At 39.6% G+C, this 16,728-nt stretch overlaps 1 protein-coding gene across 10 annotated transcripts in view; it reads left to right on the top strand.

Moving 5' to 3' along the window:
* The window catches only part of LOC131139316 (CUB and sushi domain-containing protein 1-like), a 361,438-nt gene that overhangs the window by 304,983 nt on the left and 39,727 nt on the right, over nucleotides 1-16,728 (top strand). For all 10 annotated transcript variants that reach the window (XM_058088813.1, XM_058088812.1, XM_058088816.1 and 7 more), the window contains 13 exons: nucleotides 1,009-1,125; nucleotides 1,448-1,657; nucleotides 3,579-3,767; nucleotides 4,185-4,362; nucleotides 9,225-9,370; nucleotides 9,504-9,584; nucleotides 10,437-10,550; nucleotides 11,989-12,105; nucleotides 12,847-12,918; nucleotides 13,698-13,844; nucleotides 15,717-15,905; nucleotides 16,000-16,185; nucleotides 16,485-16,682. In XM_058088813.1, the coding sequence (XP_057944796.1) occupies nucleotides 1,009-1,125; nucleotides 1,448-1,657; nucleotides 3,579-3,767; nucleotides 4,185-4,362; nucleotides 9,225-9,370; nucleotides 9,504-9,584; nucleotides 10,437-10,550; nucleotides 11,989-12,105; nucleotides 12,847-12,918; nucleotides 13,698-13,844; nucleotides 15,717-15,905; nucleotides 16,000-16,185; nucleotides 16,485-16,682 (1,944 nt within the window). The remainder of the gene's footprint in view (nucleotides 1-1,008; nucleotides 1,126-1,447; nucleotides 1,658-3,578; nucleotides 3,768-4,184; nucleotides 4,363-9,224; nucleotides 9,371-9,503; nucleotides 9,585-10,436; nucleotides 10,551-11,988; nucleotides 12,106-12,846; nucleotides 12,919-13,697; nucleotides 13,845-15,716; nucleotides 15,906-15,999; nucleotides 16,186-16,484; nucleotides 16,683-16,728) is intronic.

Genomic DNA, 16,728 nt, shown 5'->3' with positions numbered 1-16,728 from the left:
ACTAATTGGTGACTCTAAGTTGTCCTGAGGTGTGAATGTGAACGTGAATGGATGTGCCCGTTGATTCGTTCAACATGCTAAATAAATATCCATAAACCCATAAATAATTCATAAGTAAAATAAAGAATTGACTGGATTTATATACAGGAGCTCTACAGCTGCACAGTGGACTAGTGGTTAGCCACATGATCAGTACATCAGGAGGCGTGCGTTTTCTCTAGTTACTTTGGTTTCCTTTCACTTTAAAAAAAAACATGTATTTTAGATATGCTGGTAATTGGCTGGCGACCAGCCCAGGGTGTACCCTGCCTCTCACCCAAAGTCAGCTGGGATAGGGCCCACCATACCCCTTCCGACCCTAGTGAGTGACATAGAAAATGGATGGATGGATATATGGTGCTTTACACAGAGGTCCCATTTTTCATTCACTCCACAGTCACATACCGGTGGTGGGAATTTACATCTGTATCCACAGCTGCTCTGGGATAAAGCGATGAAAACGAGGCTGCTAATTTGCACCAAAGGCCTCTCCAACCACCACCAGACATTTTTTTAAAGTGACTGAAATAGGAAAATCTTTACAACTTGGCTAGTGTCATCAATTTGTTCCAGAAGGCCCAACTCTAAACCGAAATGGATGTTAACCAAATAAAATAAACAAAATAAAAGAAATATGCAAATCCAATTAATCCGTTTAAGGTCACTTTTACCTTCATTGCAGATGTGATTCTTGACGTGAATGAAAACAGGAAGTGTTGGTTGATTTCACTTCCACATCACGTTGTTGTGAACAGGTCTTCAGTGAAGGTAAAAGTAACCATAAATGTTCATTTATCCGTTTCATTGAGGAGAACGTCAACATCAAGCTGGCAGGATGGTTTACAGGTGGATTGGGAGGGATGGCAACATTTTTATGGGGATATTAATTGTAATTGGATCTACTGTAATATTGTTACAGTCGGCATGTGTTGCTTCTTTTAACACGACCCTTACTTTCTCTTATGTCAGCTCGTTGTGGCAAGGTGTTGTCAGAGGTCACTGGAGTCATCCTGAGTCCGGGTTTCCCTGGCAACTATCCAGGCAACCTGGACTGCACCTGGCAAATCATCTTGCCGACGGGATATGGTAAGTATGTTTGGCTACAATAGAGGATGTGACACTAAATACATCTGTTGGCATAGTTTTATTATAGTGTGAAATCTGCAGGAGTGACGAATGGTTTATTAAAAGCTTTATCGCGTGTCTAATTAGAAGCAAGCACATGATGTGTGATGTTTCAAATTTGATACTGATAACATCTGGTTGTGTGCCTGGAATATGTGTGCAAGAAATGTATTCCCTCTTGGACTACCAACGTCAGTGCATTGTATTTAATAATGATATAAAGCCGAATTTCATTTGACAGAAAATACTGTCAATATTCAAAACAACATGTTTTTAATTCTAGGAGCGCATATCCAGTTCCAGAACTTTTCATCTGAGGACAACCATGACTTTCTGGAAGTGCGGGCAGGACCCCAGCACAGCTCGGCTCTTATTGGACAGTTCACTGGGTCACAGCTCCCACCCCCTCTGCTCAGTACCACTCACCAGACCATCATTCACTTCTACAGCGACCATTCAGAGAACAGACTGGGGTTCAAGCTCACTTATCAAGGTGATTTCAACTCTGATCACACATCAGATTCATATGAAATGTGTTTTTATTTGTAAGTGGCTTCTAAACAAAATCTGACTTCTAATCTATTTGAACCATCTGTTTATTTTCACTGAACTCAGGTTAGGGATCACCTGCATGATTTTGTCAACTTCTAGGGATAGATTATCATCCAAATGCCACTGCCAACTCCAACAAATGGAGAGTATGCTGAACAATTTGAAGCTTTGATCAGTTCTTTTTTAAAAAAAAATGCTCATAGAACCTTATGACTTTATTCTCATCATGAAAAGGGATGGATTGTTAACAAAGCTCCTCATGAGGGGTTGACATCTTGTCTGGCATGCTTTTTACTCTTAGCCCCAAGTGCCTCTCATCAAAGCCACAAAATAATGCACTTAGGGCCTGCATGCCAGCATTACTATAGACGGGCTGTACACACAAGCTCAGTCACTTTTACATGCATGAGATAACCGTGTCTGTTTTCCTCCTAATTTGAAACAGTCAGGTCCTGTCACTGTAATTTATGTCAGTGCTCACGTCCGTGCATGTCTCTATCAGCCATTCGGGTATCCTATTTAGTTAATATTAGCATCCCATACAATCATGGCGATTTGCTATGATTTTGTTTTGTCAATTGCGAGGTATAATGACAATTAATTGATCTATTGTAGTTAATCCTTGCCACTCCCTCCTTGTCAGGTGGCTGTTTAGCAATGATGCCAGCTTTCACTAAAGTTCGGACAACAGTTAAAGCAAATACCTTAGCCCAAGCAAGTGTGCTTTATAGTGCGGAAAATACAACATTCCACACCGGTTACTCTTTGTCAGCAAAGTTACTGTAATTAAAAATCCAAGCTCAAACTCAACTCTGAACCCCCAATGTCACTTTCTGGCCAACAAGAGCATACTTACTTTTATTATACAGTATCTACTACACTGGGTAATACGAGTGTAAAGGTGACGATAGGGTTGTTATTACGTATCTAGAGGGCTCTAGAAACTGCATATAGAAAGCAATAAACATGTTTTCTGTGATTCAAATATAAAATAATAAATAAGGAATGGGACTTTCACTATGTTATTCTTTAAGAATAATTCTAGGAAGAATTCTTACCTATGTCTACAAACAACATGATTAATTAAGATTCTTATGAATTTGCAATCCAAAAATGACTTGTCGGTTTGAATGCCTTTCCACACTTTTATAGACTAGAGTACTCACATGGACATCCCTACTGGGATAAGCATGGGCATCTAAAACTAAAACATTGGCATTTTCCATCACTAGTATTAGCTCCAAGGTGCCTTGCTTTTGTTGGTGCATATTTATATGAATAAAGATCACAAATGCTGTTCATGGGATTTGAATCCTTCTTTAAATAAACTAAGATTTTGTATAATCCATCCAGTTTAACTCACCAGTTTTCCCACCAGTTGAATTTAACGCTTGATTTCTTGAATAACCTTTTAAAAAATGGTGTTTATGTATTTGTATAAGACTACGCGGTGCACAGGAACTAAGTCCTGTCATCGTGAAGTATCCTTTGAGACATCTTCCATCTGGATGTCTGGCACTTGAGCAAATACTAAGTGGCAGCACAAGTCTTCCAGTACACATCTCTTCCCTCGTATACAGTCCACTCAAATACCTCAGCCTAAAACCACAGGTGTCTGTTTCTAAAACGTCTGCTGTTGTTTTTAATGACACAACTCATGTTGTGTTCTTAGAAAGGCCAGTCACACTCTCTTGATGCCTATAATGGGATGCAATTTGCTTCCACTCCTGTCGATACGTCCATCACATTATTTGAGCTAATATAAAGTATCTTTCTGTGTGAGATAGTTTAAAATAGCATACATTATATGCATATTACATTTCTGCTTATTTTATGGACTTACTGGTTTTATTGTCTTTTAGCTTATCAACTTCAGAACTGCCAGGATCCTTCGCCTTTCGCCAATGGTGACATCATCAACAGTGACTACACCGCTGGACAGTCAATAACATTCCAGTGTTACCCTGGATATGTTTTAATTGGACATCCAGTCCTGACATGTCTGCATGGCACAAACCGCAAGTGGAACCACCCATTTCCGCGCTGCGAAGGTAAGGAAAATAAATATGATGTACTGAAGTAGTGTATCTGAGGTCGGAGATGGGCTTTTCACTAAATTACCATGGATGACTATGAGGCTCGCTATAAAAGCAGCACCATTTTTGTTATTCTTTTTGATGAGATGGGCCAATCTTTTTTCTTTGTTTTGTTGTGAATGTAGTGTTTTACTGAAACATCTGACAATAGTTTCTCCAAGTACTAAGCCACCTTTTTCATTGGAACAAATACTTACTTCCCTCATTGTGATAGAAATTAATTTGTAAGCTTTCTTAATGTTATTTGTTTCTGATTTATTTTCACCTAAACCTACCTTACAAATTCCGGACTGTTAATATATTTGGAATTTGTACAAATACTGTATTTTCCCAGCTGGATATTCATAATACATACATCATTTGCCTTTCCAGCTCCGTGTGGCTACAATGTGACGGCTGAAAATGGGACCATTTATTCACCACAGTATCCCACTGAATACCCCAATTCCCAAGATTGTAGCTGGCTCATCACCGTTCCCCACGGACACGGCGTTTACATCAACTTCACCTTGTTGCAGACAGAGCCCGTCACTGATTACATCGCTGTCTGGTAAGCCCAAACAGAAATATAAAAATATAATACTGTACATTCCTTTTCCAAAGCCATCCTTTATTACTTGGACTGATTGCATTACTGACTGGTAAACAAGGTACTTGAGCAGTGCCTTTTCCCTGAACATCAGTGGGATGTCAAGGTTACTACACCGGTATATGTGCTTTCAAACTCTCTCTTATTCACTCACATACGGCATGCTTTTTATTATATACGCACTCACTGAACACTTCATTAGGTGCACATACATAGTCTGGTCATGTGCAATACAAGGGCTCTTCCAAGAATTTGACTCCTACAAAGATAGCTAGAATGGTACTTAAAGGGAACTGCAATATTTATATGAGACATGAACACGCGTCTTTCTCTTTTCTGTGCATTCTAAAGATGTATATAGGTATTTTAGATGTGATTATGTGCATCTATACTGAATTGATTTTGTCAGTTTTTTTCAACAATGTCGCTTTAGCTTGGTTAATATGCAGCAAACATTATGTAGAGTAAATGAAGCATTGTTGGTGTTATTAAGCATTTTTCAATAGACTTTATAGGCGTAATATTTGCATCCCAATATGTGCATTCTTAGTTTTCTCTTTTTAGCTGTTTTTATATCTTTAGAACGCACAGAAAACTTCTGAGCTCCACAGCACCAGCAACGCCTCTGACAAAGTGTGTCCGACAATGAGTGCACCTCCTCGGGCAGGCAAGGTGGAGGCAGTGGCGGGTTTGTGTTGTGCTGAGTTCTTTTCTGAGGACTAAAAATCGATATTATTTTCTGAACTGTACACCGTCTACTCTTTGTTATTTTCATTCAATACAATAATATCATGGATGAAATAAGGGGATGTACTCACTTCAGTCAGATACTATACAATCACATAAAAACTTCAGACTCGGTTACCACCTTCAAACCACCAGCTTAAAACGTATTTATTCAGACAGGCTTACTCTATCCCGTAATTCAAATTCTGCCATTTTATGTGCCATCTTATGTATGTGTTTTATATATATATGTGCATAATTTTAACTGTGTTTTATATATTTTAACAACTCTGTATGGTGACCTTGAGTGTCCTGAAAGGCGCCTATAAATAAAATGTATTATTATTATTATTATTATTATATACTGAGAGGCATGTGTATAACATATCCCTAATGTTAGCGACTTTCTCAGAATGATGCAGTACAGCTCAACGCCAAAACAAAATGTTATGACCTGTAAGAAGATGAGGTTCATTATACTAGCTGTTCTTTGTCCGATCTAATCCCTCCTAATATCTACCCTGGTTTATGCACACCCTGGTTCTACTGTAGGTGTGTAATGGGATTCAATGTGGGGTTCGGATTGTAATACTGGGAGTGAAAGAGCAATGCATTTACAATGGGACCACTGACCAATTTAATCTGACTCAGTGGAGCGGCCATAGCAGAGCCAGTGAGTCCAGAGAGGGCTCAGTAACCCTGCTAGTAATGATCAGATTCAGCGGGGAGTGGGGAATGTAATGAAAGGAGTGCTGGAGCTGGGCTCCCAAATCCAGTGGGACCTGGCTACATCTGACAAGTTTAGGTCACCCCAAGACAATATTCTCACTTATTAGTTGCACAGTGCCCCGCAGCACCTTTTTGTTTTGGTGAATTTCTTGCAATGAAAGTGAAATTTAGTAGAATTGGCCTTGCCATTTAATTTGGGGGCTTTAGAGTCCAGCTGTAAAGAGAGCAGTTCAAATGCAGTGGCAAATTGAAGAGCACTTGCTTTCAATCTGGCCAACCTTCACAGTCTATTGGTACATATATGGAGAGACCTAATAACATGTGAGTGTGCAGTTGCAAATGGATTTCGGTGATGCATGAGTTTGTGGCACCACAGTGCTGGGAACAAAATTATAAAATCAGACCACATAGTGCAAAATATATCCATATAATGAGACATTAGTGCAAACAAGATGGACGATTGCACAGCTCAATCTACCTACACCTCATTAGGACTATATTTGGAAGCAAGTGGGTCTGACACAAAAGCGAAGGGAGCTTTTGCTGAATTGGAGTGAAACCGTTTTCCTTCCGGGCCATTTAGATGCAGACAGGCTGATCTAAAGGTCTAATGTTGCTATATCACCGTCTCATTAAAGACTTTTTTACTACTGTTGTACTACCAACACCAACAAATAACTATTGAGTCACAATTGTTAAAACCAAGGCGGATCATTGCTGGTGTCACATACAAAAGATACTCTGCAAACATGTACTACATTCCACATACATTTACATGACATTAAAACAAGCTTTTACAGCATCTGTTCTCAATGTTGCCCACTTTTGCTGCCCCTGGAATAAAATAAACATTACAAAGCTTGAGGTTGCATTTAATGATGCATTCAGAACACTACTGAAGGCTCCCAGTGGGACACAGTGAAGTCGTATGTTTGCTACTTTTAATGGTCCACCTCTCATGCTGTGTTGAGGCTTATACCAAATGTCTGCTGGAAGAGCACTGACACCAAGATAAAGTAGGTGAGGTAACATTTTTGCTGTTGTGCTACAAAGCTATTGAGGCAGCGGGTTATATTGACTGATTACATTTAAGGTGAATGCTCTAATTATAGCCAGGGTGTTTATTTACCTAAGCCACAAAGCGGAGAGGGCGTTAATTGGAAGCAAGTGATAATTGGAGAGAGACTACTATTTCTAAAATTTGAAAACTCATTATAAGTAAATGGTCAGAGTGCATGAGAAAGTTGAAGGGAAAACAGCTTCATTTTACTACATGATCATTTATTGGCAAGTGTATTGCACAACACAGCAGCAACAGAACCAATGTTGTAATAAAAGTAAGGAGCAAACTGCTCAGCCAGGTTAATTCCGCTGATGAGTAAACAACAGCATAGCAAGTGAAATCACACCAACAGTTGCATAATGCACCCAATATTTTCAAATGCATGCAGAGCTAGATAAGGAGGCCTTGTTTTTTGTAGACCGTCACTATTGTAGACCACATACGTACACCCCAACTTTTTTCTGTCTTTCTCCTTGAATACTTTATAGATCTTGACATTTTTGTATTTAGGATTGTTTGGCCTTGGAAGTGGACGTGTGGAAGTTTTTTTTCTTGCTTAACTTACTTTATATTAAATCATATGTCATATATCTCATGTGCTTTAATTTCTGGTACAAGTAATTTCAATTTGGTACAAGTTCAAGTACAGTGTGTAAAATGTGCTGCTCCAACTTGATATTGCTTCTTATGCAATCCCTTTTTAGCATCTATTCTGCTTTCTTCCTTCACCAACCCTCTTTTGTTCCTCGTTCTCATTAATCATACGAGCGTAAAATGTCCCGCCTTGTGCATTGCTATGCTCTGTATGCTCCATATCTCACTGATGTGTGCCTGCTGTTTTTCGGCCCGCCATAACCATGATACCCACGGGTATCCTTGGTAACAGCTGCATCCGGTTGTCGGGGAATATTGCCAAACTTTCCTTGTCGTCGCCCACTGGTTGTGTTTGGCTTGCTGCTGAATGGCACCACACTGTTTCTTTCGACGGGCGATAGACGGAGATTATTAGCGAGCACATACACAGCACATACTCTATTTGACTGAATCAGTGCCAACCATTGCCATACTGCTTGTGCTTCCATTTATTTAGACATAAATATGCACAATAGTGCATATCCTGACATTTCCAACAATTGTTCCAAGCCAAAAGAGATGACATTCATCATTTATTGCAATATGTAAATACTACTCAGATATTGCACTTTTATTTATTTATTTATTTATTTATTGACAAAGGTGAGCGTTGTTGTTACTGTTTTCTAACTCTTTGTACATTTTGCATAGTCAGACATCTTTGAATATATATATAGATGGATGGATGGACGGACGGATGGATGGATGGATGGATGGACAAACAAAGTTAAACTAGCTCACAAGTTTGTATCATACAGCATGCGGTAGCTAGTAGATAACAGATCAGTGTAACCATCTCAAGTTGAGTGCATGATTCCACCGTGCTACAGGATAATTTCTGCACTTTCTATATTTAAGTATGAATTATAGATACAAGCCACCAAAGAATGTTTTATGGCAATGAAAATTACATTGTTGGAAATATGAGGAGGCACAGTAAAAACTGTGTGTGTATGTGTGTATGTGTGTATGTGAGTGAGTTTAAGCAGAAAACTAAGAAGCACTCAAGGCTCCAGTATTCAATTTGGATTGAACTGGACAAATAGTACATTTTCATTCACTAAATGAGCTCCAACACCTACAGAAGACCTTGAATTATTGAGCAGCCAAGAGATTCCGGGCACTCTTTTTGAATTAAAGTTTTACAAGCCTTGTTTAATCCAAAGGCATGCTCATTAAAAACCAAAAAAAAGGTGCATTTAGGAACTTTACAAAATGTAACCTTTCAACAACATTAAATATTTAATGAGCGAAGCTAAGCCTTCAACCCAAGGGCTTTTGTTTGATTAACATAGTTGAAAATGGTGATAAAGCAAACAAATCACTGCCACCTCAAACCTCGATGAATTCTTGCATAAACTATATAATAGCTTTTCGTTTTGTAATTCTTAGTGGGGCTGATTCACTTCCTTATTTCTCCTTACTCAGCAGTAAATTAAATGTTAAAATTGGACAGCAAGTGCAACTGAATGGCAGCAAATTAAAGTTATGTAAGACGAGGTAATAATACTTAAATGGCGTCTGGCAGTCGTTTATTTTGCAGTGTGCCTTCTTCTTTTGTTTAGATTGTGGTGTGGAAATGAATCTGTATCATCAGATTTTTTTGGGTTACAAGCTTCATGACTAAATAGAGTTTTAATTGCCTTCATCACATGTGTTGGTCCTCATGCAGGGACGGTCCAGATGCGTCCAGTCCTCAGCTGGGAGTATTCAGCGGCAACACAGCTTTAGAATCGGCCTACAGTTCCAGCTCCAAGGTTCTGATTCGCTTTCACTCTGACTTTTCCACTGGTGGATTCTTCATACTCAACTTTCATGGTACACAAACACTCACATTTTACATTTACAATTATTCAATTGAAGGGACGCCATCTATTTTTTTTCCAGGTGAAGTTACTTTATGGAAAATATTCAAATTCTTTAATCAAAATACTGTATGCTTTTTTTCTAGCCTATCGTCTGAAGAAATGCCCTGCTCCACCTGTAGTGAACAACACAGACATAATCTATGAGGACGAAGACTTCCTAATAGGTATTAATCCAGATTAAATGCATATTTAATCAATTGGTATTGTAATGCAGCTGGGAAAAGTAATCAAAGGGTAAGATCGTATCTTGAAGGTCTTGGCATTTGCTTGTTCGATTGTAAAACATTTAGCATTCCAGACAAGTGATTTTGGCTGCATTGTTTACACATGATCTATCTTAAACCTTGTCACATGCTCAGCTTTGAAATGTATTGTTTTCCAAGTTGAATAAGATATAACACCGACGTATATGCTCAAATAGATGCTAGACTTTTGTGTGATAAAAAAGTATGTGTGCAGGTTTTGAAAAACATCAATTTGGGGGGGAAATAATCACCTGTCAAGGTTTTTCATTTTCCCTCAGTATCGTGTTATGTAATGTGCTCAGAGCCTCTTGCTTTTCAGCTTCCATGACCTTTTAGATCAACCGTAGGTGTAATTTAGAGGGGAGAAAAAGCTGACATTTTGTAAATCTCCTGCAAGATCAATTTGCTCTACTACGGCTATATAGTACAGTCTTTTTCTACAAAATATGCCATCATCTCCCAGCAGAAAAACATATAATTATGACTGCAACCATTATGGAACATTTTCATTGTTTCTCAAGCACTTATAAAAGTTAGTTGGGGGGGTGGAGGTTGACAACTTTGTAATGTTCTACATTGAATTCCACAGCAAACACTCACCAAAGCAGCTCAATGCATGTCATTCATTTTCTATATCGCTCAGGCTGATCTTTTTCAAGGGTAACCTGTTGTTGTTTTTGTAATGTTGTAGGCATACATCTTTAATGCTTAAAGCACCATTTGTGAATATATAATGTAGCATTACATTTATATATTTCTCTATTTTTCAAGGTGATATTGTGACTTATCGATGTCTTCCTGGTTATACGTTGGTCGGAAAGGCGGAGCTCATGTGTACACTCAACTCCCATTTACTCTTTGAGGCCCCGCCCCCAACTTGTCAAGGTAAGACGGAATCTCTTGTGACTTCTGAACCATCCATTTTCTATACTGCTTGTCCTCATTAGGGTCACAGGTGAGCCACAGGGAGCGGGGAACCTATCCTAGTTGACTTTGTGCAAGAAGTGTGGTCCAGCCTGAAATAGTCCTCAGAGAACACTTACAGTCACTCACATTCACACCTATGGACAATTTAGAGTCAGTGTTTGGACCGTGGGAGGATGCAGGAGTCATCATCATTTAGTTCCATCTTCTGGCTGAAGGTTGGAGGTCATTGCAATGTTTTTAGCTGCTAATATGCAGTTCTGATAGCATTTGTTGTTCCATGTGGTTCTTGATCATGAGTGTTTGTTACACACTGGAGGCACACTGACCAGCTCATGTTCTTGCCCGCCTTTGTACCACGTGATGAACGAGATTGACACGGATTTCATCAGAGAGGTGTTTAAGTTATGGTAACTTCAGTGAATTATATTAAGAGCATGTGTGCTGAATGAACATACAATATAATGAATGATTTACCTGGCCATTTTTGTGTAAGCTTTTGAAGACTGTTTTGAGTAATCAGGTATGTATCGAAACAGGTGAATTATGTTTATGGTTATGGGAAATGTGAGCTGCTGGGAATGACGAAAAGTGTTTGGGGGCTGGAAGGAATATGCCCGGCAGCCCTTTGTGTCCATGCATGTCGCTCAGGGTATGGAAGAGGCATAATCATACTAATGCGGGTGCCATTCAGCCACTCAAGGTGCTTCCTTACCTCCATGTCTGGCAAGGGAAGACATTACCTGTGTTGTGAACAATTTTAGTATTATAGCCAAGCTTACTAAAGATGAGGGTGCTTTTCATTATGCTCAACTGTGTGAAAATCTGGTAACATGAATGAAGTGTGTGTTGTTTGTTGCCGATTTTGATCATGCTGTATGTGTTAGATGCTTAATTTGAAGGACAGTTCGGGTGTGTGCTTTTGTGAATTGTGTTAAATGTTTTGATGAAACGAGTCTACTATGCACAATTGTGTTTTAGCAATCTGAAAAAGCAGCAAAAAGCATGAAAGGCTGCATTCTTACAATAACACACACATGCCACTTAAGGGCTTCTCAAGAGCAATTAAGAGTTCAGCTCCTCTTTCTGTGTGCCTTTGTAATAATCATCAAAAAGACAGTTGGCGGGACATCCTGTGTACTTCTCACAAAGGGCTTAAGAACTCTGCCTAGATGCACTTTGCACTTCAAACCTAGTAAAAAATATTGATCTCCTTTGAGTGGGTTTGTGTAAGTATTCAGAGTGAGATGATAAACTGAGGACAGCCATGAATGAAGTGTAAAAAGAAGCTCAGGAAAGCTGACAAATGTTGTGATGTGATGTTTTTTGTTTTGTTTTTTTTTACAGCTCAAATGGCTTGTACCATGCTTATGTTTACTTATTGCTTTACTTCCTCCAGCCCAGTGCCCTGCCAATGAGGAGCGATCTTCATCATCAGGTGTCATACTCAGTCCCATGTTTCCTAGCAACTACCCCAACAGCCAAACTTGCTCCTGGCTACTGCGAATGCTTCCAGGTACAGTTGGCGTTGCTGAAACAATGCAAAGTACAGTATGCCTTCACAAGATAAATACTGTTTGCAGTGCAATGGAACACACCACATACCACAAATGAACTGCTCAACCTTCTTTCGTCCGCCGGTCTACAAAAGCCAATAACTGCCGGGATCGCATTAGCTTCGCTTCAGGAAACATTGGCATTTATAACTGCAGCTGTAGGAAACCCACTGATGTAGTTATTGACTGATTGCATTTGTATCAAGAGTATTTTGTCTATATCTGTATGCGCTTTAAAGTGTTGATTGCACTACTCAGCTGTGTTATGTCTGTTACACTTGCTATTGTTTACAATGAAATACAACAAAATTGGTACTGTTGCTTTCTCAAAATATGTAGCTTAATAAGTCACCAAAATTTGAAGGAAAGTTCCAAGTAGGGATGTCTGATAATTTATTAGTATTATCAGCCGAATAAATAATATAGTATGATATTTTGAAATAGTTTTTCAGCCGTTAATATCAGTGTGCGAGTGATGATATTGTGCTCCACAATTATTGGAATATCAAGCATCTCTAGTTCCAAGCCAGTGAAATAATAATGATCAACATATTGCTAATTAATGCTTTTCAGACTTTGTCCACAACACTCAATATTATTATCTCAGTAAAGGCAGAATTCGTATAATAATATTATGTGCATGTGTACTTAGTGAAGTACTGACTAAATATGTATACAACTTCATGTATCTCATCTCTCAGGTTACGTCATCAACATCTATGTTGAAATGTTTCACAGTGAGAAACAGTTTGACGAGCTGGAAATTTTTGACGGTAAGCAAAGCCCATCCTCAATCTCTATCTTTCTCTCTCACATACACACATACACACATGCTTCCTTAACGCTTATTTGTTTATGAAAAGCACCACCACTGCTAATAAGATGCACAGCAGTTAATTCTCATTTGCAGTGTGCAGAATTTCCCCCCAGGAGGTCCAAGTCTGTTACATAACAGTAAATCTGAAAGTTTGCAGAACACATTTGTTGTTTGAATATTTGTGTGTGTGTGTGTGTGTGTTTACATTGGTTGAAAATGTTTCAAGAAGTTCATACGTTACTTTAATGTCACTGTTCAAAACCTAATGTTTGGAATGCTTCAAAAGCTTCTTACCAGGAGCTGTAATATATTAAACTGGGATAAAACGCCACAGCCATGTACCAGTTCATCCATCACAACCGGAGGCAGGGGTATCAACATACAGTGATCAAACTGATATGACCTTGTATGTCAATTACATCATTTTTCAGTCATCTAAAATAGTCCCTAATGCACTTATTATGTCCCAGGTCAGGTCAAGTTCCAAAAGAGTAACTCGTAAAAATGACTTCCATTTAGAATGTTCTACATGAGATGCTTATTGTCAAGCTTGCAACCCCTTTTTGGGTTGCACAGTCCTGTGCTGGTATTATTACAGGATTACGAGAATAATGGAACTGATACACAAGTAGAAAAAAAACAAATTATGCAGCTATCCATGCAGTCCGAAATGTAGGATTGACTGTGCCTCCAGCGGTCGTCTCATGGCATGTTTTATTCATGTGTTCCTTGCAGGATCTTCAGGACAGAGCCCTTTGCTTGTGGCTCTCAGTGGCAACCACTCGTCTCAGCTCAACTTCACCTCCAAAACCAATCAGCTTTACCTACGCTGGTCCACTGACCACGCAACCAACAAAAAGGGATTCAAGATAAGATACTCAGGTACACACAGTACATACAGTATGTATAATGTATTATACACTAATGCAAAATACAAACAAAGCATTGCATTGTCTTAACAGAACAATATAGTATTTGCTATGTGAACTTGTAATGCATGGTGTTAGACCACTACAACGCTATGCGTCACTCATGCCACTAAAACCACAAAAGAAATATTATAAACATGTGAAATTGGAAAAGCATTCGACCATATCCCTCGTGGTGTCCTCTGGGGGGTGCTCCGGGTGTACGGGATTGGTGGTGCACCACAACGTGCATTCAGTCCTTGTACAACTAGAGCAGGAGCTTGGTCAAGCCTCCGCCAAGGCTGCCCTTCGTCTTCGATTCTGTTCATAATTTTCATGGACAGAATGTCTAGGTGCAGCCAAAGCGTCGAGAGAGTCCAGTTCGGGGGCCGTAAGATCTTATTTCTGCTATTTCCGGACGATGTGGTCCTGATGGCCTCTTCCGGCTGTGACCTTCAGCGTTTACTGGGACTGAGTGTGAAGCTTCTGGGACGAGACTCAGCACCTCCAAATCAGAGGCCATGTTTCTCAGTCGGAAAATGGTGGAGTGCTCCCTTTGGGTTGGGAATGAGGTGCTGCCCCAGGTGGACGAGTTCAAGTATCTCGGGGTCTTGTTCACGAGTGAGGGAAGGTGGGAACGTGAGGCCCATAGGCAGATCAGCGCATCGTCTGCAGTAATGCGGTCGCTGTACCAGACTGTCGTGGTGAAAAGAGAGCTGAGCCGGAAGGCAAAGCTCTCAATTTACCGGTTAATCTATGTTCCCACCCTCACCTATGGTCATGAGCTTTGGGTCGTGACCAGAAAGAATGAGATCGCGGATACAAGCGGCTGAAATGAGTTTCCTCCGTAGGGTAGCTGGACTCACCCTAAGAGATAGCATGAGGAGCTCAGTCATCCGGGAGGGATTCAGAGTGGAGCCGCTTCTGCTTCACATGGAGAGGAGTCAGTTGACGTGACTTGGGAACATCTCCAAGGGGCCTTTACACTTATGTTAACCAATATAGTAGACATAGTGAGAATAAATGAGCCATAAAACGAGCCATTTAAGACATAAATAAAATCAATCTCAAGTGTGTTGCTGTTAATATTTTTCCGAGAGAAGCTGAGCGCTGGGCAGACAGGAAGTGATGTCCAGGGTCCAGAGTTACGTTTTAGCTCGGCATGGGTCACTGCAGTGACAGCTGTTTTTATTAGGAAATTTTATGAGGGATTATTGTGCCTGTTGTGCATATATTGAATAATAATAGGCTGAATGTATATATATATATATATATATATATATATATATATATATATATATATATATATATATATATATATATATACATATAAAATATATAAATATTTTACAAAGCATGATCAAGTGAAGCCGCAAACTTTGAACCGCAAAGCTGCAAGAGACGTAATTTTTTTTTCTCGTAATTATGAATGTGTTAAAATTACCATAAAAATATCAAATATCACATACTATTATAATGGCTCTTTCCAGGTGTGGTTCCGATTGTTAATTAGCAACTAAATGATTAGGCCGTTATACCCAAACAACATTGGAGAGAGGAGCGTTGTAATGAGATATAAAATTTGTGGTGCAAAGAGAGCAGATGTATTTTCAAGGAGATGACGGCAGTGAAAGACGAAAGGTCATATGAATCATTTGCGAGCGACTGAAAAAGAATACTTCATAGAAGGATGAATATTTCATATTAAATTGTTGATTACGGAATCTGTTTTTCTGTGAGTCATTCCACCCACACCCCAAAAATAAATATGAACTATCCAAAAACCATCAAAAATGCTGTAAGAATATAAAAAGTTAACTTTATTTCATTTATGTTTTCTTTTCAGCTGCGTACTGTAGTATTAATGATCTCCCAGTGAATGGGGGCGTGACCAACCGAACCAAACTCCGCCTAGGTAGCCGACTTCAGTTCTACTGTACCCAAGGTTACCGTCTGGTGGGCTCTATGAATTCCACTTGTAGACTCCACCCCAATGGGCTTTACCAGTGGGATACACCTCCACCATTCTGCCAAGGTAATATAAATGAATATAAATGCTTCTAAGTGGTCATCACATATCAGCCAAATTATCACGTTAGATAATCCAACACTGTAATTGTGATTGGCAGCCATCTCCTGTGGGATCCCTCAGTCGCCAGGCAATGGCAGCTTCCATGCCTACCAGTATACTGTGGGCAGTCAAGTGACCTACACTTGTAACCATGGTTACCACCTTGACCCCAGTCTTCCAGTGACAGCTGCATGCATGGAGGATGGCAGTTGGAGTAATGTTGCCTCCCCTACTAGATGCCTCCGTAAGTATACTTGCTGTAATTTTATCTATGTGGAAGTTTTATTTTTAATGCTTGCATTCACAAATGCATTTCACAACACATCAGAAATTGAAGTGATGTTGTAATAGCAGTAAGTTTAAGCTGCTCAAACAGAATTAATTACGCTGATAAACAACAGTACAGTATGTAACATAACACCAACAGTCAAGCGCATGCAGAATTAGAGAGTGGATGCTGACCACTCGTGCAGCTCGATGCAAAGATCTTACAAATGAACTGACTGCATTTATTCAATGACCTTACATGTTTTTTTTCCCTAGCCATCCACTGTACGAGCATTGAGGGCACCTTGTCAGATCACATGACCTACCGTCTTCTGTCTGGTATGCTGGGAGAATTCGGTTCTGTGGTCATGCTGGAATGCATCGCAGGATACTCTTTCGGGGCGGGACATCGGACACTGCGCTGTCTTGCCAACGGGACTTGGGAGGGGTCTGATAGCCCAGCCACATGCAAGAGTAAGTCAGATAAATAGTATTCTGATTGTAGTCATTATTATTCTGA

This window comes from Doryrhamphus excisus, chromosome 12 (assembly GCF_030265055.1).
Source record: "Doryrhamphus excisus isolate RoL2022-K1 chromosome 12, RoL_Dexc_1.0, whole genome shotgun sequence".
Taxonomy (NCBI): Eukaryota; Metazoa; Chordata; class Actinopteri; order Syngnathiformes; family Syngnathidae; genus Doryrhamphus; species Doryrhamphus excisus.
This window is presented reverse-complemented; position numbering and strand designations above follow the sequence as displayed.